Below are 22,367 nucleotides of genomic sequence, written 5' to 3'. Positions count from 1 at the left end.
ATATATTTCCATACTGTTACACAAAACTTATTTAAAAACTACAGTTTAAACCTTGCTTCTTTTCTTATGTTATCTTTCTCTATCAACACCTTCCTTCAACTTGTTTATATAGCTCAAATACTGTTTTTATTCTGTCAAGACAGTTTCTCATCTGATTACACAGATATACAGTAGTTTCATTTTTCTGACTTTCTTCATTGAAGAAGAGTGAAACCAGGCACTGGGTGAACCCTCTTTTTCTAATTTGTATCCAGCTGTATAATCTTCTGTTACTAAGATTCCTACTGTTTATGAATTTGATAAGAAGAAATGTAACCCATGGATGTTTCATTAAGAATACTGAAAAGATATTATGTGCAAGTAAACAGTATAAATATATTTTTCTTCATGCACTGATACATACATTGAAGGTATTTAAAACTGACTTCCTCTAAACTATTCTTTATTTAGTAAAGTCTATATTTTAATTTTGAATTTAGAATTAAGATACGGATATGGAGTTGCTAATACTGAGCATTTTTATTATTTAAATTCACTTATTTTACAATTGAAATATGATTTTGTCACTCTTATATGTGATTAAAAGGAAAGCTGAATGTGCACTACACGATATTCTATGGATCACAAATCTATGTAAAGGTTACAAAAATATTTTATTGATTTCCAACTAATTTTACAAAGAGTTATCCAAAAAGTGAGGAAATGAGCTTCCTGCAACTAGAAAAATTTCTAAAATTTCAGGGAATCACAAATATATTCCACCACCAATGTACCTGAAGGTTTTTCTTAAGTTTTTTGGGATCGTGTATGAACTATGTGGCTGGATAGTCAGATAGCTGTTACTCACAGCATTTACTATAAATGCCATTTTGGGACAGTTTTGATTCATATGTTGTCTTTTTCCTCTCATTGCAATTTCTACTAGACCAGTAAATGCATCTGTGAGTAGCCTTGGACTCATACCAGTTTCAGATAAATGGATCAGACTAGTTAAATCCTGTACATATTGTTGCCAAATGCTATGCATTGGATTTGAACATCGGAGGAACTGCCAGATTTGGGTAGAGCTGCATCTTGGTATAAATGAATTTCGATAATGAGTCAAAGTACTGAATCTCACTGCTCAAAAAAAGAACACTCATCATCTGGAACCAAATTTATTTGTCTTGGAATCTAATTTACTGAAAAGAGTTGAAAAAGGACATAGCCTCATGCTGGCCAATTGTAGCCTGTTTCTGAATGTGCATTATCTGAGAGGTGGGTGGACAGATGTATAAGTATTCTGAAAGGTAGCACTTGTGGGAGGTGGACCTATTACTTAGAGTGCACCATGACATGGAAGTGACAAGGTAAGTCATGCCAAAGTTATCTTTTGATCTAATGAAATGATATTAAGTAACATAAGGTGTGTTTTTTTCTTTCTTGTATCAGATTTGATTCTAAGCATACTTGTTCATTTTGTACCTACTGCACTGGAGTTGTTTTTGTAGGAAGTTAAATGTCAGTTATCTCTTTCTAATCAACCATCACTGCTACTATTCTTAAGTAAGAGTTTATCTTTTTTGTTATTTGGAACTTAAAAATGCATTGTGTAGAACGCTTCTACATGTATGTACAGAAATGTGGTAGTTCAGAAGGCATTTGGATGGATCTAAAGTGAGTGAAGTGTATCTAACAGGCTAGCAAAAAATGTTATCAGACCAGGAAAGTGCTTAATTCAGGAGCACCTGAATTTTTTCTTCTGGCTGTTATTTGGGGTTATGATCTTTAGAATAGTATCTCATGTAATGAAATACAAAGCACACCTCCTATTTTTTCTTCTTTTAAATCTATACATTCGGTGCTATAATAATGATTTCCATGCTAGTTGAATGCAGAGAGTAGGATAATTAGACAATATGGCTGTCCACACCATCCTTTTACTTTTCTGAGTAAAAGCCAACTTCTTAATGAAAGTTAAAAAAAAAAACTTCTGTAAACATCTAATTATAGGGTTCCTTTCAGCTTTCTTTATAACAGAAGCTGAGATTTTTTTCAAAGGGCAGGGTCCTACTCCAGATAGATTGATGATATGATTAATTGTGGCCACTCCAGTGGTCCTTAAGCAAAGATACTGCATTTGAGAAAAGATTAGCCAGATAATTAGAACTTTTCTCATTTTACAATTTATGCTACATGTGGAAAATTTTCTAATGACTTTTTTTGAGAATTAGAATTGAACAACTGTTTTCAGTGCTACTGTTTTGCTCATCTGTTAATAAGACCTCTTGCAATAAATTTTTCAGGATAATGAATAAGAAAAATTATACTTCGTGTAAATAAAATTCCCAAGAGTAAATTTGAAAGATATCCAATTTGCCTTGCAAACTGTTTCAAATGTAACTAATTCTGTCTATCCTAATCTACCCAATCTACTTAACGTGTTACGATCTTGATTTAAATTAGTTATGATGCTTACCTTTTCATAACATTTCCTTAACGTATCTTTTGCTTTTATTTCTTGCATTCAATTTTTCTGAAGTCAAACACATCATACCCTACAACAACCTGAGATGCAAATTTGATATAATTGTGCAATGTTTTCCTATTTTAGTTCCACATTTTGCAAACACTTCTCCAGATCTTATGTTGCTTATCTCATCTGTGTGGAAAGTTTAACAGGGTCTTCAGTAGTACTTATTACTTAGCATAGTTACTATTCTGTTTCAACACAACCAGCTTATGTGCTATGAACTACCCAAATTAGACATCTTTCTGTTGTAAACAGTCTCTTGAAAACCCTTTCAATTTTCTTGCTCCCAATAATATCCCTGCAAATATGAAATGCCTCCCTAATATTATGCTGACTAGAGACATAAGACACGCAGTGTTTAGGCCATCATCAATATCTTTGGTCCTTGGATGGCTGTAAATGGAAGACAGACAATATTGGGCAGGGGAGATCCACAGCTTGTCAGCAAGGCACATAGAACTTACTGCCTGCTCTTGAAGGCCTCCGGAATATTAAGCCTTACATATGAGCTTACCATTTATCAATAAACTATTGGATAACCTTAGAAGGTTTCTAAAATATTTTCCTCTGAGCCCTATACAGCTTCCTGACTTTACAGACATAGACACATGAAAAAATTCCCTAAAATATTTCTAAAATAGTTCTCCTTTGAAATATACCATATACAGAATATATCATGGTTTGACATGGTAAAATGATTTTATGGATTCATTTTTAAGGCATCTTGCATTGCTTGGCAGCGAATTGACCATTTGAGTAATGTGTACAAACCAAGACAGCTTTTCTAAGAAACTATCATGTATTTTTATTTCTTGCTTATCTGCTACCCTTATTGTTACAACAGTTAACTTTTTAGAAGGTGTTTGGAGTACTCTACACTGTAAAAAAAAAATGAGTAAGCAGCAGGAATTGTCCTAAGAAACTTGCATTTTAAGCAGAGGTAAAAAAAACAAAAGATCAAAGAAGTGTCTAGAGAGATGAGATGTCGTAAAAATGATTATACGCTTGATCAGTGCCATTCTCAAAATAAGTAGATAAGGTTTGTACCCTGTAGTCTCACACATCCATTTTTAAAGGACATGCAATGAACGTAAAAGAAAAAGGTAACAATGGGCTATGCTAAATCTGGATATACAATTCCCTTCATTATGGATTTTTTTAGTAATTCTTTTGCACACTTAGTTTTGTTTTTCAGTCACAAATATCATGCAGAATTAAAGCAGTACATGATCAGTTACGATTCTGAATATTTAAGAAAGCAGTATGGAAGATTAACTGCTCTCCATTTACTGACTGTTACTTGGAACCAAAAAAGTCTTGTGTTTTTGTAAGCATAGTAAGCTACACTGTTTTTCTTTAAACTTTAGGGTATGAATTATATTCCTATAATGACAGCTGCAGGGTGGAATGTTTTAACACACTGGAGTGAGATATATCTTGGACACATTCTTGGTATCTTAAGTTCAACATGCTCCATATGGTGCCACTGAGCCAGTGATTTTGAAGAAAACAGTCAAAGACTGCTGAAACAGCGTAAAATACAAATTAGTCTTTGCTATATAAGTAAAAATTCACTGTCAATCTCTTTTCAGCTTTCTACATGAATACTTCCAGCAACTTTTAATAGTAGTCTCTATGTTTTAAAACAATATGAATTTTAGTAGAAGAGAGTAAAAGATTGTGTGCTAAGAATGCATACTCATTCTTAACTGTGTTATGCCTAAGTCTTGTGCAAAACAGCAAAGGAAGGGGAGGTTTGGCTTGCCTGTACTGTCGCTTTAGCACTTGTGTGTTGCAAGATTTGTGAGAAGTAGGTTGCTTTTAACTTGGTCTTCTGTCAGCGCAGAAGAGCCATTAACAAGCTGTGTCTTGGGGACGTGTCCTCACGCTCCTGCTATTAAGAGCAGTAATAATAAGATTATGTAGTAAAACTGCATAGCAACCATTGTTATGACTTGATTTTTTTTTTAGTTTGTGATATTACATTAGTTGAGAACTAGACTTGAAGGACATGTTGGACTTTGTTCATATATGTTTTAATTTGCAACTGGCTGGAGTTACTGTATGAGTAACTTGCTTGTCTATTTTTTATTCTAATGCAATTGATTTTTTTTCAGTATGAACTTAATGCTAAGTTTATACTCAGAGATTTCAGAATTTTTGCAGCATACTTGCAATTCTTAATACTGAAATTACTGGGTCATACCCTGAATTTAACTCTGTATTGGCCTGATGTATTGTAGAATCACTGAATGTCCCAAGGTGGAAGGCATCATTAAGTCATATGTTACCTGTGAATTTACAAATGGAATGTATAGAGTTGCAATCAGATAGTCAATTCAAAGAAAAAATTGATCATGTCTCTTTACTAGACTTCTATAAGACCTATCTTACAAGAGAAAAATATCCCTCAGTTCACAATCCCACCTTATTCATGTCATCTCTTTTTGGCAGTATGTACATTTATGTACATTTGTGAACAACCATTTTCAAGGATGAAGTACAGGAGGAGTAAAATCTCATTTAAAAAACCTTCTGATTCCACACAGGACCACCCAAAATTCAAACCCTATGTCTGAGAGCATTGTCCCAAACCCTCAAGCTCCTGTGGCTCTGGGCCTTGATGTGCCCCCCACCCTCTGGTGCAGACCCTTTCCCTCACCCCCAGCTGCCCTCCCCTGACGCAGCTCCATGCCGTTCCCTCGGGCCCTGTCGCTGCCACACAGAGCAGAGCTCAGTGCTGCCCTCCGCTCCCTGTGAGGAGCTGCAGCCGCCACGAGGGCTCCCCTCAGCTCCTCTGCTCTGGGCTGAGCAAACACAGGGACCTCACACACCTTGTCCTCCAGACCCTTCACCATCTTTGCAGCCATCCTTTGGACACTTTTTAATGATTGTATGCCCTTCTTAATCGTGGCACCCAGACCTGCACCCAGACCTGCACCCAGTGCTGAAAGTGAGGCTGCATAGTGCAGAGCAGAGTGGGACAATCACATTTGTACTTTTTACTAGTGGATTATTGCTAGGTTTTTTGTTTGATTGTTTTAATTTGTGTATATGATACATGGACTCCAAACAAGAAACCAAAGGAGCACACAGCCATGCAAAAATTCTGTCTCTTTCGAGTAGTATCAACCTTAAATCATTTTGTGTTGATGTTGACTCTTAAGAACAGATTTACAGATATAAAAGAGCATTAGAAAAACAGCCACAGTGCACCAATTTGCTAACTTATGCTTGTGTATCTTTTCTATCAGCAGAGCAACATAATGAAATGAGGGTATTACTGATAAATCAGACCCTTATGGTAGTGATTTGCAGAGTTATATTCATTGCACATTACAGCCTGAGTTGATTTAAGAATTTACTGCCACAGAGAGAAGGAAATCTGACTGCTTGGTCCTCCCCTTTTCAGAACTGTGCCTTCTGTATCAAGTTCCCTCTGCACAGCAGATCAAGGGCAGCAAAGACACGGGGAATATTTTAAAGAACAGGCCCAAGGAGGTGTGACCACGTTTTCAGAACAGAGAGTTTATTTCTGGGACTTAATATCAGAGTAAGAAACCAAAACACAATGCTTGAGTTTCTTTCTCACTGATAATCTTTTACGATTTATAAAAACCCTTAGTGAATACTGGCAGGCAACTATTTTGTCTGACATCTTAGTAATCACATATTAGAGTTATCTAGCAGAACTACAGTAGGGTAGATATAGGTTAACCATCAATAATTTACTCAATTTTTGGTCTTTAAATAAAGTCTGAATGTCAAATTTCAAATTATTACTTCTGGCTAGTTTATTAAATTCTTTTGCGTACAGTTCATATTGACAGTTGTGGTAAAAGACTGAATTACTAATGGACTCAAACAAAGTTCTTGTACACTCAGAAAGTACGTTCAAAGCATGTTAGTTCTCATAGTAAACACAGATCAAATCTCTACTTTGAAAAGCGGAACTTAGTATTATCTACAGAGACATGACCAGAACATCAAGGATACATTAAGGCAGATGTTTTCTCCTCATACATAAAATATTATTACCACCATTTTTTTCCCCTCACAGCAGATGGATTCTGAGATGTTTGTCCTATCACTGGTCATGCACTGGTGTATGTTCTATGAAAGACTTATTCAGCTTTACCTGCTTTATCAGTGAGAATTGTCTAGGCCTTACAAGTCTCTGTGACTATCCTAATCCATTTGATATGATAATATTTATAATTCGGTCTCACAAAACGCTATCCATTTTCTTTCAGAAACATAAGACTTGGAAGCTATATGTGTAATCTAATCCAAGGAGACAATCCCAAAAGATCCAAAGGATCCTATGTGCCTGCCTTCATTTTGTGCCATGGATAGACTGGGTTATTTGGTCAACATTGCAATTGTGGTCTAAATTGGAAGACAACTGTTTTTTCCTTCCCTGAATATCAGTTCATCATCACTGTGTATTAGAAGGCAGCTTGCTATTAACTGTTCCAAAATTAGTTTGTGCATGAGAAGCCTAAAAAATGTGCTATACTGCTCAGCTGGGGACAGAAGGAGGACCTCTCTCCATCAAAATATTGTGTATGATGAAGGGCATGACAGGAGAGCAAAACCTTTGTGCATATTATTTCTGTTAACTTAAAGAAGGACATTTTCCAGTCTGAGTTTTTCTTAATTGCACATTTCAGCCATGGTAATGTGGGGAGAGGAGGAGGCAAAAGAATAACAGATGAACTTGAGAAAATAAGACGAGCTCTGTATGCAAAAATGGCTCTGTATTTGCCAGAAGTGGAGAAATATCCTTCGTGTCTAAAAGTATGCACAATGGATTAACCTTGCCTTGGTACATAAGAGCCTGGGAGTGGTTTCCCTCATCAAGCCAGAAGCTTTTTCATACTTTGCTGATTACAGGCCAATGAATTACTTCTTCAGAAAGTTCCTTGCTTGATAAGTCAGTCTGCTTGTATGTTTGCACTATATTATGTAAGAAGAGCCTTGTCATCTTCTTGAAATAATAGGACTTTGCAAGATAACAGGTACTTACAGCCAGATTTAACTATTTTAAAGGAAGCAAATTATTGCAGCTCCAGGGCAGCAGTAACTTATATAGTGACAACTTATACATGTTTTATGTACCTATTTACTTCAGTGTTCACTACAGAAGTATAGTTACCGTAGCAATGACAGTGTCACTAGATTTCCTTGCTACTTCTGGAATTCATACTACCCATGTACTACTTGAACTGTGATTATTTCCTGCACAAGTACTGAAAGCAGAAGTCGAGAATGTTGCACTTTTCTAGCAGTAACACATTGATCAAGGAGACATTTTATGGTTACAAACAATTGGTGCAAGTGAATCTCTGGTTACTAATGTCCCTGGTATTGTAAATCCTTTATCACCGAGTAAAAGAAAAACTTTACTGGATCATATCAGCAAAGACTCTTCTAGTATATACTTAACCTTTGGTCTTGTTTGGTGTGTTGGTACCTACTTGCAGTATTACAGGAAAATAATATTTTATGTTCAAGAAGATATCTTCCTTCATTCTAAGTTTAAATTCATAAACAAAACAAAATCTTGGCTATTTAACAGCTTGTTAGTGCTATAGAAAATACCATAACACAAAATTGTGAGTGTCATTCCCTTCTACTTGTTCTATTTTAGAAATCATCTGTTATTTATTTAATGGCAACATTGTAAAGAATTCAGGTAGCATTCTTGTGTATCTTGGAGTGCAGCTTGCTAACACCAACAGGAAAAAGAAAAGACAAGAATGAGATTCAAGATTTCCCAAATTACTGTTATACACTGGGGCAGTGGCAAGCTATCCCATTGTGGCTAGACTGGTGAAAATTTTTTTTTTCTTTTTTTTTTTTTCCCCAGGTATCTAGATTTCTCCCTCTTATAGCTGAGTTGTGTTTTCTCATGTGTAGACAGTGTAAGAAAACCTGAATGCATGTAGCAGTTGTGAACATGGATATTCAAAGAGAAGCAGTCTGGAGATTTTGATGGTGCTAGGCCGCCTGATATAAACGTGTCTAAAGACTTGCATTGTCTCTGACAGACATGCAGATACTAGTCCCTCTATAGTTCCTGTATAATTTACCAGATAGTCACCTACCTGTCATAAGGGTAAACTCCAGCAGGTCAGTGCAGAATGACCATGTAACTTCATGCTGATGAGCAGATATGGAGGGAAAGAGTCCAGAAAGCCCCCTTTCTTTAAAGCTGATCAGCTGTGCAGTTGATTAGTCTGGTCACTCTGTCCATACCTCTGCACTTTTACCACATACTGCTTTCTTAGTCAAGACTGTGTGTACCAGCTGTGATGTTAAAAAGTTTTACACCTATAGAAATAAGCTAGCCAGATTTTTCTTTTTAATCATTATTGGCAAAACACTCAATAGGAAAGTACATTCCTCTTGTATATGGTGAAGTTATAATGCGCATTCACGTGTGTTGTCTCTGCAACACACGTAGGAGTAAGCCTTCTTCAGCTTCTGGATTAAGGCTGTCTTTCTCCTCCTGAAGTCTGGTGACCAACTCCTGTTCTGCAGCTACTCAAGTGTTATTTTTTTCTGTCCTCGTGCTGGTGCAGCCACATGGGCTGGGGTGGATTCCAGGGACATGTTCACACACATGCCTCTCTGCTGCCAGGAGCAGAGGACCTAATTTTTTGTCACATGAAAAGAAACTTGTTGGTACAGTACGTTACTAAATGCTGGAGACTTATTTCATGAAATGGGAACACCGCAGGGGAGTCTGGCAAGGGCGATATGTTTATGTAACTGAATTGAGTGTTGCAACTGCCATCACTTAGTTCCCTTGGCTGCAGTGAGCAAGTTGTGAGAGAAAAGCAATCCAAACAGAGATCTTCAGGCACCAAGGGCAGCTCTAATTACATACAAATAATTAATAAAAATGAATTGAAACATTATTAGGAAACATAGATGCTATTAGTTTTCTTACATGATCATGTATAAGAAGCCCATGGATAAACACCCAGGTTTATGCACTCTTATTTGAAGTACATGTTCTTTGGGTGCCTTCAGCACATTCTGATATCCCAGGGAGATTCATGACACAAGACTAATTGCACATAATGTAAACAAGATCTGCATTAGTTGGCTCTTTTACTCAAACTGCCTTTCCAAGTCCAGATGTGTGATGTGTAAATGTTAGGAGAACAGAGTCCTTATGAAGTAGCTTTATCAAATGCAGCTAGTCTTCCAGCAAAATGGAGAAAATATAAATTGGAGCTCAAGATCTTGGTCAAATCTGGTGCATAAAATTTTATGGTTATATTTAATGTTCCATATGTGCTTTGGACAACTGCCATGTTTGTAAAGAACTACTTCAATATTATTTTTTAAAAGTGACACTTTTAGCACAAAATCCTCTGCAAACTGTTCACTGCTCACCATGTGAACCAGCCAGACTCTAAATAAATTGTTTGTTTTCATGGTCTAAACCTAAGATCAAAATGCCTTTTAGAGCATGGCAGTTTTCAAAACATAGCATGGGACTTTTTGAAACATAATGTAGAGTGAGATGATAAACTGGACTGAAAGAGGAGAGTGCAGTGCAAAAATCTGACAAGAGACAAGGAATTAGGGAGATGGTGTATGTGTCTGCTGATGCTGAATAGCTTATTGTTTATAACTTAATTATATTTTATTATGTTATGTGAGTGCTACTTTTCTCCGTGCTCATTTTGGAAAAAACAGCATCAAAAGAAGGAGATTCTACAAATTAGTGCCACTTTTCAGAGGCCCTAGCTTGCTTTTTCTTCATTTTCCAATCCCTTAATATCTGTCTTTTAAAAAAAGCTTCAAATTCAGTGTGCGGTGTTCTGTTATTGCAACCACTTTTGCTCTGAACAGTACAACAGTAATGTTTTAGAATGTTCCAGTCATTTGTTGTATGGTATTTTGACAAATATTTATTACTCATACAAGAGAAAGTAATAAAATTTCAAGAGCTCGAATCAGGATGCAATCTTAGTAAAAGAGCAGTACTACTCTGACCCCAGAGCTCCCTTCAAATTTTGCATAAAATGAAAGAGATGCAGCATCATGGAAAAAGTTGCAAGTGTTTCTTTTCTTGTGTTGGAAAGTATGAGGCAAACTAAATTGCAATAGCTTCTGTTATATTTAAACACAAATATAAAGCTACAGACAGAAGGAAAGAAAAAGATTATTTACACTTCTAAGCACTCAGGAGGTGTGAGAAATCTGTAGTGAAGGGCTAGAGCAAGAATGCAGCTAAAAATAACCTGTCCAAAACTGAATTACTGCTACTACTATTACTACCATTGCTAATTTCAGCTTCAGAAACTTGCAGCCATAGATTTATCATGTAATGAAATAAGAAATGTATCTGGTACAATTTTAGATACATTTCAGGTTCATTTACAATACACCAACAAGTAAAGTAAATATATACAAGTAAGTAAAATATATACAAGTAAGTAAAAATATAAGTGTATATTAAGATACAATGTCAATCTGTTAATTTAGTAATTAAAAAATGTTTGTTAGACAAATCCTAAAATAAATGTAGCATTTTAAAGGTACAGAATTGGAGTTTTAAGTGGTAACTGTCCTGAAGTAAAGGTGAGGATTAAAAAATGTTCTTAGAATCTTGGAGCATATGGAGAGTGTGCATGAGTTAGAATCAAAGTTATTAAGTTAGTTGTACACTTATGTGGAAATCTTTGAAAGCATTAATGGTTTACTTTGGCGTACTTTTATGATCCTTTAGAATGTACAGCTGATGCCATTAGAAGATTGTCCTTGCTTAGCAGAGATTTAGAGAGCTGCTCTGTGTGAAAAGAGCACAGTCAAAACTGAGTTTTTTCTTGTTCAAATCTTACATTTCCCTTTCATGTGAACCGAGACCAAATTTTACTTTTCACTTTGTCTTTAAAAGTTAACTGTGTGGATCTATAAACTGCAGAACAATAGTTCATAGTACATAGATCATATTCTCAGTCATAACACTGCAAGAAAAATCTATTTGCACATAAATGTTTTACAACTAGTTAATGTATTAAATGATATCTTTAAGAGAGAACAGGTACTAATTAATTTCTACTACACATTACTAAGGTGAAATTACTTCATAGTAAGAAAAAGACACATCAGTACTATTAAACATGAATGCTGATGTAACTAGCATATATAAAGCAATAGATGGAGATCTTCATAACCTTCAAGCACTCAGAAAACTTCAAAGAGCCAGTAAATTTTGGTAGTTTAGTTGCTGTGATTCCATAGTGGATTTTTTTTTTTTTTTTAATCCTTGTTATAGCTCTAATGTGAACCACTGATTTAACCTCAAATAATGGGTGCGTGTAGAAGACCAGAACAGGCAACTGTATATATGCATTTGGGAAAGTTATATATATATGTGTGTGTGTGTATATATATGTATGTATGTATGTACATATGCATAATGCACACGTATATGTATATATATATATATGTACATAAAGTTAATTTAACAGGGAAGGCAAATACTTGACAGGCAGAGTTGCAGTGGATTCAGTTTCTTGTTGCTATAACTCCTATATATCCAGTGCGATGACAACTTTGAAAGGGAGAAGTTTGAATACAGTCGTCCATGTTACAATGCATTGCGAAAATTATGCTTTTAATGAACAAGTTGTCATGTATTAGTTGAAAGATGATGCAGGAATGCAGTTTTTTATGCATTATTTAATTTTGAAATTTTATTTTTTTATTTAGCAAATCATACATAGTCATCATTTTGTATTCTTTCTTTTATAATTTTTCTTATTTTCAATGAGAGTGTGATTTCTTAAAAGTAGAAAGAAATGCTAAGAAAACGTATAGTTGCTTTCTGGCAGAGGAATTTTGAACCTCACTTCCTGAAAAAATTTCACTTGAATCTTTGAAGACATGGTAAGAAAAACAACCAAAAGGAGAGCCATGATCTAATTTTTAAAGGAGAAAGCAATTTTAGTGGAGGAAGAGTGATCTGAATGTGTGAAGAAATTGATTATAGGTATTTTGAATATATGCAGCCCAAAACAAGCCAAGTTTCTTAAAGTCAATGTGAAGTAAACATTTAGGCAAAGTTCAGTAGTACAGACATGAGTAGATTAGCACATTTTCTTCATCCTTGGTCTCCTTTTGAATGCCAGTAGCCCTTTGGACAGCAGATGCTGAGTAGAAGGTTTTTCACAGTCTCTTATAGATTCTGCTTATTTGTTGTAGCAGCTTGTTCTGGTTCATTGTGACTGTAGGTAGTTGCTTGGTTTGTTTAGTTGTATCTTCTTCTATCCTAACAATCACATAACTTTCCTTTATACATCAATAAAGTCTTTGACAAAGTCTTTCCCCATCTACCTAGACCTGGCATGGATTTTATCTTGTACTTCCAGTCAGTAGCTACTATCTTAAAGCAAAATGTAATGTCAAATTTTTAATGTCATATTTTGACAGAATGGAGAAATGGGCTGACAGGGATCTCATAAAGTTCAGCAAATGAAAATAGAAAGTGCTCTACCTGGGGAAAAAATAGCCTCATGCATCAAGACAGGCTGGAGACCAAGTAGATAAGGAGAAGCTAAGGGCCTCAAGAAGAGGTTCAAAGGGATCTTATTAACACCTAAATACTTAGTGAGAGGTGATAATCAAGATGGATACTCAGTGACAGAGCGAGAGACAGTGAGCATAAACTGAAATACTCTCCTTAAGCATAATGAAAAAACTTCTACTGTGAGGGTGGTCAGATGCTGAAAGAAGTTTCTCGGGGGAGCAATGCAGAGCCTGTTCTTGGAGATATTCAAAACAGTCTAGGCCAACCTGCTTTAGCTGACCTTGGGTGAGAGAGTGGTTGTACTAGATGAGCTTCAAAGGTACTTTCCAATCTCAACTTGGGATTCTGTAATAATTCTTCAAAATATTGTGGAATTTGTGGTCTTTCTAATTATCTTGCATGTTTTCTCTTTCATCCTCTTCTCTGCCTAAACCCATCTCAGGTTCAGGTTGGTTTCTTTTAGAAATAGGACCAACATACCAGGAAGGCACTCATCCTCAAGCAGTTATAGGTCAAAAGCAGACAAATACTAATTATAACTACTGCAATTTTTTTTTTTAAAACGATTCAAGAAATTAGCAACCCGTCTGACTAAAAGTGCCTTAGTCACATCAGGAATTAGAGCTCATGTTCTTCTTTTGGAACCACAGTGACCTACCTATGGTCAGATTGCAGTGTTGCTGTTCCATGCAATGACCATGCTCTGAGAGTGCGACTAGTGCAGACTGGGAACAAGGATTTCCTTTTCAGTAGCTAACATGGGAAATACAAGAGAAAACTTGAATATCTGGATCTTGAATGCAGGTAAATGCATTATCAAATTAGTGTGAAAGAGCACAACGGACTCTTAATAAGAAGCTATAAGACAACCGGGTTAAACTTAATTGGAAGGGTAAAATGCATATTATTAATATCTGTTTAAAAATTAGCGTTAATGCTGGAGGTTGCAGTGAACACTTGTTTTTTTTCTTGCTAAGGTTAACAAGCAATGCAAGTCTAGCACATGAAGCGAGTTATGTGATGATTATTCTTTATAGAGTTTCCAATGTCGTATTCTTAGTTATAATTCTAAATATCTGTGCATGACATCATGCAAAACAAAGTACAGAAAACAGTTAAATTCTACTGCTAAAAATGTGTTAACCTTCTAGCTAGAATAGACATGTCCTGTTGTATCCCAGCACTTTTAGCACAGTATCTGATTATTCTCTTCAACTGAAATTGCTAGATGAGAATATCTTGTCAGTGATTTCAGGCTACTCTGAGTGGTTGCAATCATAGGAGGCCTTGTTGGAAATGATGCAATCTTTTATTTCTGTTTGTCATCCTTGAGCCAGAAGGTTAGTACAAAGAGCTTATAATGTGCAGTATTAAAGGCTTCAAAAGATCCCACATATCTTTTATTTTTTATATGTGTATAAAGCTCTTATCCTCTAGCTATTAAATTCATTTTATTGTTTGTTTTCATTTTTATTATGTTCTATTCCTTTGGTGATGATTAAAGAAGGAGTCTCTCTGTTCTGATCATGATGCATTTCATTTTTAAGATAGTGATAGGCACATTTGTATAAAGAGATGGTGTAAGGAAGTTCGCTAATTTGGTGCTTATAATCTGTGAGGAGAGGGAAATGTACAGTCAGAACCAGTTCAGTTCTTTAGGTAGGGATGTAGGGTAGAGATATAAGTAATAGCTTTTTATCCGTCATAAAATTTCAAAATGGCTCAGAGGCATATCACTGCTGCAGCTGTGGCAGACCTTGTTATGGCATTACACTCCGACTCAGGATGATTTTTTCCATAGAAAATTCTAGCAGGATCTATAGTTCTGGTAGTAACATAAGTAGGAGAATAAATAACTTGAATATTAACAAACTGTATATAATATAAATTGTATGAACAGATGCTCCAACGTGAACCCAAGCAGGAGAAGAAATGCATTTCCTTTCTTCATTCTTTTCACACTATGATTTTTCAGACAAAACCCGCTGGTAGAATGCCAGAACCCCCTCTGAACATTACAACTTTAATCCCATACGGTATTTCTACTTGTTCTGATTATTCATTTCACTATTATTAATTTATATTTTCACTTACAGTGTGAAGGTAGCATAGTTAGATTTGCTAGTATCTTTCATATTACTAAAGCAAACTGTGAAAATATTTTAGGATATATTTTAGCAAGGATATCTTTGCTATCCTTTGTGGAAAAAAAGCTATTTTCAGATCTGGGACTAGTCATGGTAGGAGTAAAGAAAGGAAAAAAACACTTGGTGTTCCTTTACAATAATCTGCCCATGCAACTGATGCCAGCTGTGCTTTTTCAGTAATACCCAGTGAGGGATAGATACTTGTTCAGATACTGCTGATTCTCAGTGCTGGTTCTCAGGCTGTCTGCAGAGTCTGTCCTTTCTGTGACCAGCTTTTATTGATCTTCTCTGAAATGTGAACAGGTGTATCCTATTGACCAAATCAAGAATTAGTGCTTATCAAAGGAAAATAATACTGAAACATTATATTCCTGTAACATATCCCCAAGAATAGTGCAAACTTTATCAGCAGTTGCAAAATTTCATCAGGCATGCATTTGTTTCAGAAAATATACTGGGTGGTTCTTTAGACTTCTGTTTCTCAAACTCTCATGCGACCCATATCGAGGCAAGCATTTCTGGAGGATAGGGAAAAAGAATAAAATTGCATTCCCCTCTTGGCCTTTATAAATAGCCGTCTTTTAATCAAGACATATGAACTTGCACTGCTTCTATACAGTGAAATGTAGTGATAGCTGAATTTTAAATCAGATTACAGTGACACGCAAGGCTGGATAGGACAATCTAAGAATTTTGAGCAACTATTGATAGCTATTTAGCACTGAATTGAAGAGCGATGTGTGTAAGTTCTCACAAGCTGCAGTAGGTGTACTGCTGGCACTAAAGGTTAAAGATCCAGCTGGAAGTATATTCTATAGATTTTCTATCAATTTATTTTCAGATAGCAGAATGATAACAGCCACCTGTTGAAGTCATGTTTTCAATTGATCATCAAGTAGTCTAACAGTGTCTGCCTCTGATTCCTTAAGTACGTCATGACTATTGTTACCCCAGCTTTGATATCACCTTTATTTCATGGAATCATAGAACTGTTTGAGTTGGAAGGGACTTTTAACTCCCCTGCAGTGAACAGGGACAACTACAGCTAGATCAGGTTGCTCAGTGCCCCAACCAGCCTGATCTTGAATGTCTTGAGAAATGGCTCAAGTTTGGCTTTTTCAGAAGCCATTCAGAAAAGAGTGGTGTCACGATGTTAGTGAGTGAATGTGTGACATCTTTGTCACAATCCAAAGGCAGCGACTGAAAATCCACTATCATATCTGTGCCTTGAGACAAATGCCATTACCAGGATCGTATTTAGTGTAAACTGGCCTAGAGCTGGAGGAGTGTAAAACATGGCATGGTACTGCTCATTAGTCCATGTCCTTAAAAACTAACTTAGCTCCCACACTTTGGTGAGTGTTTTGTGAGAGAAAGCCCCGAAAGCAGGGGCTTATGGTGATCTTGACAGTAGTAGTCTTCATGACTGTATAGCTGATGAATAACTAATCTCACATAATAAGAAGGAGCTTTTAACAAAAAAGATGACTTTTAAGGGCTTGTATTCAGAATTACTGGACAAAGCATACTGCTGAGACCAGAGATTCTCAGGACCTATGGCGTTTGTAAAACAGAGTATAGCTCTGAGAGCAGAGTTTTATAAGAAAGTTCTTTGTTAGAAACAGACATGATAATGTGAAAGTGACAAAGTAACAGGGTAATAGGTAGGACAAATGTGACTGCCTAAGGAAAGTTGAATTAGAAGTGCAAGTGTTTGAAATTTTATTATAATGAAAGAAGACTTTCATGTCTGTAGTATGGTGAGAAAAACAACATTTTTTATTTCTTTTTTCAATTCTTGTCTTAGAAGCTTTACTTTATGTTAAGAAATCATATATAAAAGCATCTATTTCAGAAACACAAATCTTTAGCACCTGTCTCTATTATTTGAGTCAATCTTGTGCAGAATTAGGTTGTAGATATCAGTGTACATCACTTGAATGAGTCTTCCCTATATCCTTATTTGCTTATTTTACTCTGTTGTCAGCCATTTCATTTAGATAACAGGGTCTGAATGTTAGAGAAAATTTGTGCAACTGCTAGCACTTTGTTTCAGCAAACACGACAGGCTGTGGAAAAGCCAGAGAGAATACAAAGAACAAGAAGTTATACCAGGATTAGAGATGAACTCATCAGTGATTTGATAGTACTAAGTGGCTGTATAATTGCCTTTGATGTGTTAAAGGAAACAGTGTAAATGGAAGAAAACTAACTGTTCATATTTCTCTAAAAGCAGTTGTGCAACAGCAATACCCTGAAGCTGAAGAAAGAAATGTTTAAGATAGATTTTTAGAAGATATCTGCAGAAAAAGAAGTGTAGTGGTAGAGGTGCTATTTAGGTTGTAATCAAACGTGGCTGGCACCAGTAGGAGTGGTTCCAGCAAATGCAAACAGCCCGTGGATAGTCCAGATAGTCATTTGCTGCTGTTTTTTGTTTGCTGTTATTTGCTTGTTTCTTGTTGTTGCTTGTTTTTCTTGATGCCTCTAATTTAGTGCAGGCATCTTCCCCTACAGTTATTCATGTTGTATAAGTGCGTGGTGGCCAAGATTTTGTTGATTTATGGGATGGGGTGAAGACACTGAGTCATGGATTTGTTGTGCAGAAAAAGGGGATTGTATTCCTGGAAATGTGAGCAGGGCTTGTTTTTGGGGGGCTTATTTCGGGTAAGTCAAGAATTTATGGTTGCTGGAATGGGAACTCCATCCAAACCTGTTTTTTTGTTTCTTTTCTTTCTTTCTTTCTTTTTTTTTTTTAGCGAGTTATAGGTTATTCTGTGAGATGCCTCCTTTACTAAGAAGGAGGGAGGCATGCAATTAGCTCTGGCATCTCCTGCATTTGTGTTCTTGTGTAATTATGGGAAGTGCATTCAGTGTGCAAAGGTATCATTGCTGTCCTGCTGTTTTATCATTTCTTTATGAGATAATGTTGATTTCAGCAATGAAATGCAAATTTAGTTTACAGTGCTCCTTTCCTCTGTATAAAGGTTAAAATGTGTATTGCAGATAATATTGTTGGTGATGCTTCTGAAATGGTCTTCTGTCATCTAATTTCAGAAATATGTGAATTTAAATGCTGTTCATTGCAATTTAACCCAATATGCATGTTGTTAGTATTTTGGCTATGATTTGGCCAGCTTATCATTAAAAACCTACAAAAAATTAATTACCTACAAAAAATTAATACATAGTAAGTCTTCTGTGTGTTATGGCAAAATGAACATGCAATTATTGAAGTGAAGCCAACTTAACTCTATAATCCCAAAATTCTCCTGACACAGTGGTTAATTCCTGAGGGTGAAGAAGCTAATGGTTTCTGTGTTAAGAGGGTATATTTTGGTTTACTTGTGAACAAGGTGCTTCTATTGCTGATGATAAAAGGGCCCCAAATTCTAACAAGGCCTGTTACAATTGACTGGAGTATAGGTTATATGTGGTTCTGTTTACTAAATTTTGGAGCTCCAGCAGGAGCAAAATATGTGCAAAAAGGGAATAGTTTTCAGCTATCAAGAGAATCAAGTGTAACAGCAAGACCAGTACTGGAGGAAGTTGTCTTTTTTATTGTTATCTCTTTATCTTGCTTTCCTGTGTAAACTGCTCATTATTGTGCGAAGAGAGGGTGTGTGTTGACTTTGGTGACATGGTGTTACTCCTTTAAATGACACTGTATGCTGTTTACTTCAATATGACTGTATGTTTGGGGATTATTTTTTTCCAAAATGGCAGGAGCCAAATAATGTTTCATAACTGTTAACAAATCCCATTTCTGCTTTAGGTGGTACAGCAACAAATGTGCTCTTGTGGATGATAAAAAGCCTATGTAAAAAAGGAGTGTGAGCATTTAAAATATATTTAGTATTAAAGAGAAGAAAGGTGGTGGAGAGGATGTTATGAAGTGAGATGCACTGTAGACACAAATGGAAAATAGATCTGAAAATGCTGACTTGGAGTAATGAATGAATAACACCTAAAGTTTATCAGAACCAAAAGAACTCCTGACGTGAAATGAAGCTTCCTAAGAAAATTCTGTTCTATTGCTGTTTTGCTTTGCTGTTGTCGCATGTCATGCATGAATGGAAATGCTGCATTCTCTGGGGAGCAGTAATGCTTCTGTGTAGGTTGTTTATTTCCTTAATCCCTCCTTCTCCGTGATTTCCAATGTCAGATATAAAATGGAAAGCCTGTAAATACAGTGATTATCATACTGATTATCACCTGCATCAGGGAACGCCCTGGCTGGCCGCCGTAACCCCAGCAGTCTCCACATGTTACAGCCACTTCGATTTTAACCTGACTACTCTATTAGGTACGTGAGGCTCAGTATGAGGTGCCCTAAGGCTGCACAGATGGGGTCCGCTTGTTTCCTGTTCTCACTGTTACTGTGAATAGATACTAAAAGCTCCTCATTGCTTTTATCTGGTTAATTTACTTTGAACTGGCCCTGCATTCAGGGCCTGCGGAACATTTCTCACCATTTTGCAAACACCAAACCGTAGTCTCTAAAGATGTACTTTGAGCTTTTCTCTCCTTTTTTTCTAGAAGGGCCTTAATTCTCAGGGCCTGTAATCCTGGGAGACGCTGATTCTCAGGGAGCTGCGGGCTCCTTACTGGAAGAACCTGCACAGGAGGTGTTGTGAGGTTTGGTTGACAGGAGAGAAGAAAATTAAGATTGCTGTTGTTCTTTGGCACATACATACACCTTACATTAGGGGTCAAACTGTGATTGTGTGCTGGCTACCATTGCTCATGTCGCTGGGCAACAGACCAGGCTAAAAGACGAAGCTCCAGCAGGAAAATCCTAAGATAAGATGCATTTTGCCAAATGTGCAATCCGTTTGTACTTTCTTGTGGAAGAGCCAGGTCTTTCAAACCACATCTGCTATGCATGGGTGCCCCAGAACAGAAAATTAAGATGAATTCTTTCAAAGTCTCTCACATAAGGAAGTACTACTTAACTGGAATAGCTTTTATTTCACAGATGTAAGAATGTACTGGTGTCCAGTTTCCTGCCCAAACAATAGTTTAACACAGATGTTACTGTCCCGCTGCCTTGGGGTATTAAAGAAATCCCTTAAGACAGATCAGTGCAACTTCCAATTTCACTCACATGACCAAAAACCTGAGGTTACAGAAGTTATTTGGCTGCAGTATATAATCGTTAATTTATTTTCTTATTCTCTATCCTCCTTATCGCTCTCTTATTCCTCTTATTTTATTTTTTTTTTTTTTTGTGGGATTTTTTTCTGTGTCCAAGTCTCATTTGAGGCTTTCTTGATTGTGCTGTGGTTCATTGTAAGTGCATCACTGTATAGTGGAAGCTCACAGGCTCCTTTTTTCATATGAGCATAGGCTTTGTTAATCACATGCTGCTTTAGGAAAACACTGCATGATATCTTTGAACCCTACACTCCTTCTTGACAGCCAGGCTAGCAAATGTCATTGACTGTGTGATGTACAAGAAGGAATTCAATTGTAAGTAAATTGTCAAAGTGGCTAACCTTGCCCGCACCCAATTGTCAGGACCATGATTCAGTTTTTCTGTCAACATCAGCCAAGGCTAACCCGGTCAGCCTTATGTTTCTGCAGCAAAGCAGCCTGAGGAGTTGTGCTTTTCAGCTGATCGCATTTTATTAACCTCAAGTTACTGTTGTTATAATCAATTGTACTCACTTCGGATTCGTAGATTGCCCCCAAATTGGCAAATCATATAGATCCACAAGTACGTATTTTCTGCAGTATTAAAGCTGTCATAGGGACACTGGCCTTAAATGGTGCGGTACGGTAGTTATTTTTGTTTAGTTGGATCAGCTCTCTGTTCAGGCTCAAGTCTTATCCTTCTATTAATGTCACTTGGCAAAGATAATCTGGAAGATTGTAAGTTAAAATGTAAAGACTTTGAGCACTGTCAACTGTATTTGCAATGCTGAGGTAGAAAGTGAATAAGGGAGGGAAGAACGCTGCTGTTGTCTCCTGTCTCCTTGCTTTTATTTCAAAAGAGATTTTAATTGCTCCAATTAATATAAATAAGAAATGAGGACATTCTGATACCCTAATGTTTCCTCTGTTCTTTGAGGAAAAGAACATAGTTAAATTGCCTAAAGCGGTGATTAAGACATCAGAGTGTTTTAAAATGCTCATCTGATTCCACCACAAGGGTTTGAACACATTTTGTACTCCTATTTTTTTTATGCATTGTAGATGACAAATGATTTTTTTTAAATGGCTTAAAAACCCATCTCCCATGAAGTGCATCAATGGAGATAACGCTGTAATTGCAATTCAAAATATGTCTGAAGGATATTTGCCTGGATTTGAAAGTGTGATTTCCTACTTAAAGTCCTGTGTCCAGAAGTAACTTTCCTCACCTGGAAAATACCATATATTGTACCTTCTTTATTTGAACTTGAGCAGCATGCTGACATTGTGCTGCTGTTGGGCTGCGGGAAGGAGGGGGAAGCTTTGGGTGCAACTATCAGAATAGAACAACTGTATGTGGGGATATTGAGATAATCGTGTAAAAGGAAAACTGGCTGAATGAGTTTCAAAATGTGTTATTTCTTCATTATCTAGCACTTTATAATTAACTGTTCTTTTTTTTATTATTTCAGGAAGCTGCCACTTTTGCTAGAGAGCAAGGCTTTGAGGTGAGTTAACCCACAATTGCACACTAAACAGATCCTAAAGGCTTTTTTCGTGCTGATAATGAAGTTCTTTTGGACAATGATTGATGTGCTATTATACTCTCCAAGCCTCGCAGCGGTTGCCATGGAAACTTGGCAGTCGTCATGGTTTCTTTGTTCTGCCAGCTCAGTGTTATGACGCACTCTGCTAGGTCTGCACCCAACATCGCCTACAGATGTTATTTATTGAATTTTGAAAAGCCTCTTGGGAAGCCGAGAGGTTGGGCACGGTTTCAAGCTGCCTCTGCAGATATGGGACCTGTCAGTTTGTTCAGTTAAAAAGCTACCTCATTAGCTGCATTACACTCCACAAGGATTCACTGCTACAGCAGTGGTGAGGGAAGACTAAATAGAGAAATATAACACCGCTTAAAGAACTTAAACCCTGCCATATGCGGATTATCATTATGCAAATGAATTGTAGAAAGGTTGTATATAAAATTGGTAGGTACTGATTAATGTAAACCACGCTGCTT

At 36.5% G+C, this 22,367-nt stretch overlaps 1 protein-coding gene across 4 annotated transcripts in view; it reads left to right on the top strand.

Annotated features, from left to right (window-relative positions):
- ADK (adenosine kinase) overlaps window positions 1–22,367 on the top strand; it is a 269,976-nt gene that overhangs the window by 204,590 nt on the left and 43,019 nt on the right. For all 4 annotated transcript variants that reach the window (XM_085229904.1, XM_085229903.1, XM_085229901.1 and 1 more), the window contains one exon: window positions 21,820–21,855. In XM_085229904.1, the coding sequence (XP_085086030.1) occupies window positions 21,820–21,855 (36 nt within the window). The remainder of the gene's footprint in view (window positions 1–21,819; window positions 21,856–22,367) is intronic.

Source organism: Meleagris gallopavo, chromosome 8 (genome assembly GCF_905368555.1).
Source record: "Meleagris gallopavo chromosome 8, MGAL_WU_HG_1.1, whole genome shotgun sequence".
Lineage (NCBI taxonomy): Eukaryota > Metazoa > Chordata > Aves > Galliformes > Phasianidae > Meleagris > Meleagris gallopavo.
The sequence above is the reverse complement of the archived record's forward strand: the minus strand, read 5'-3'. Positions and strand labels throughout refer to the sequence as shown.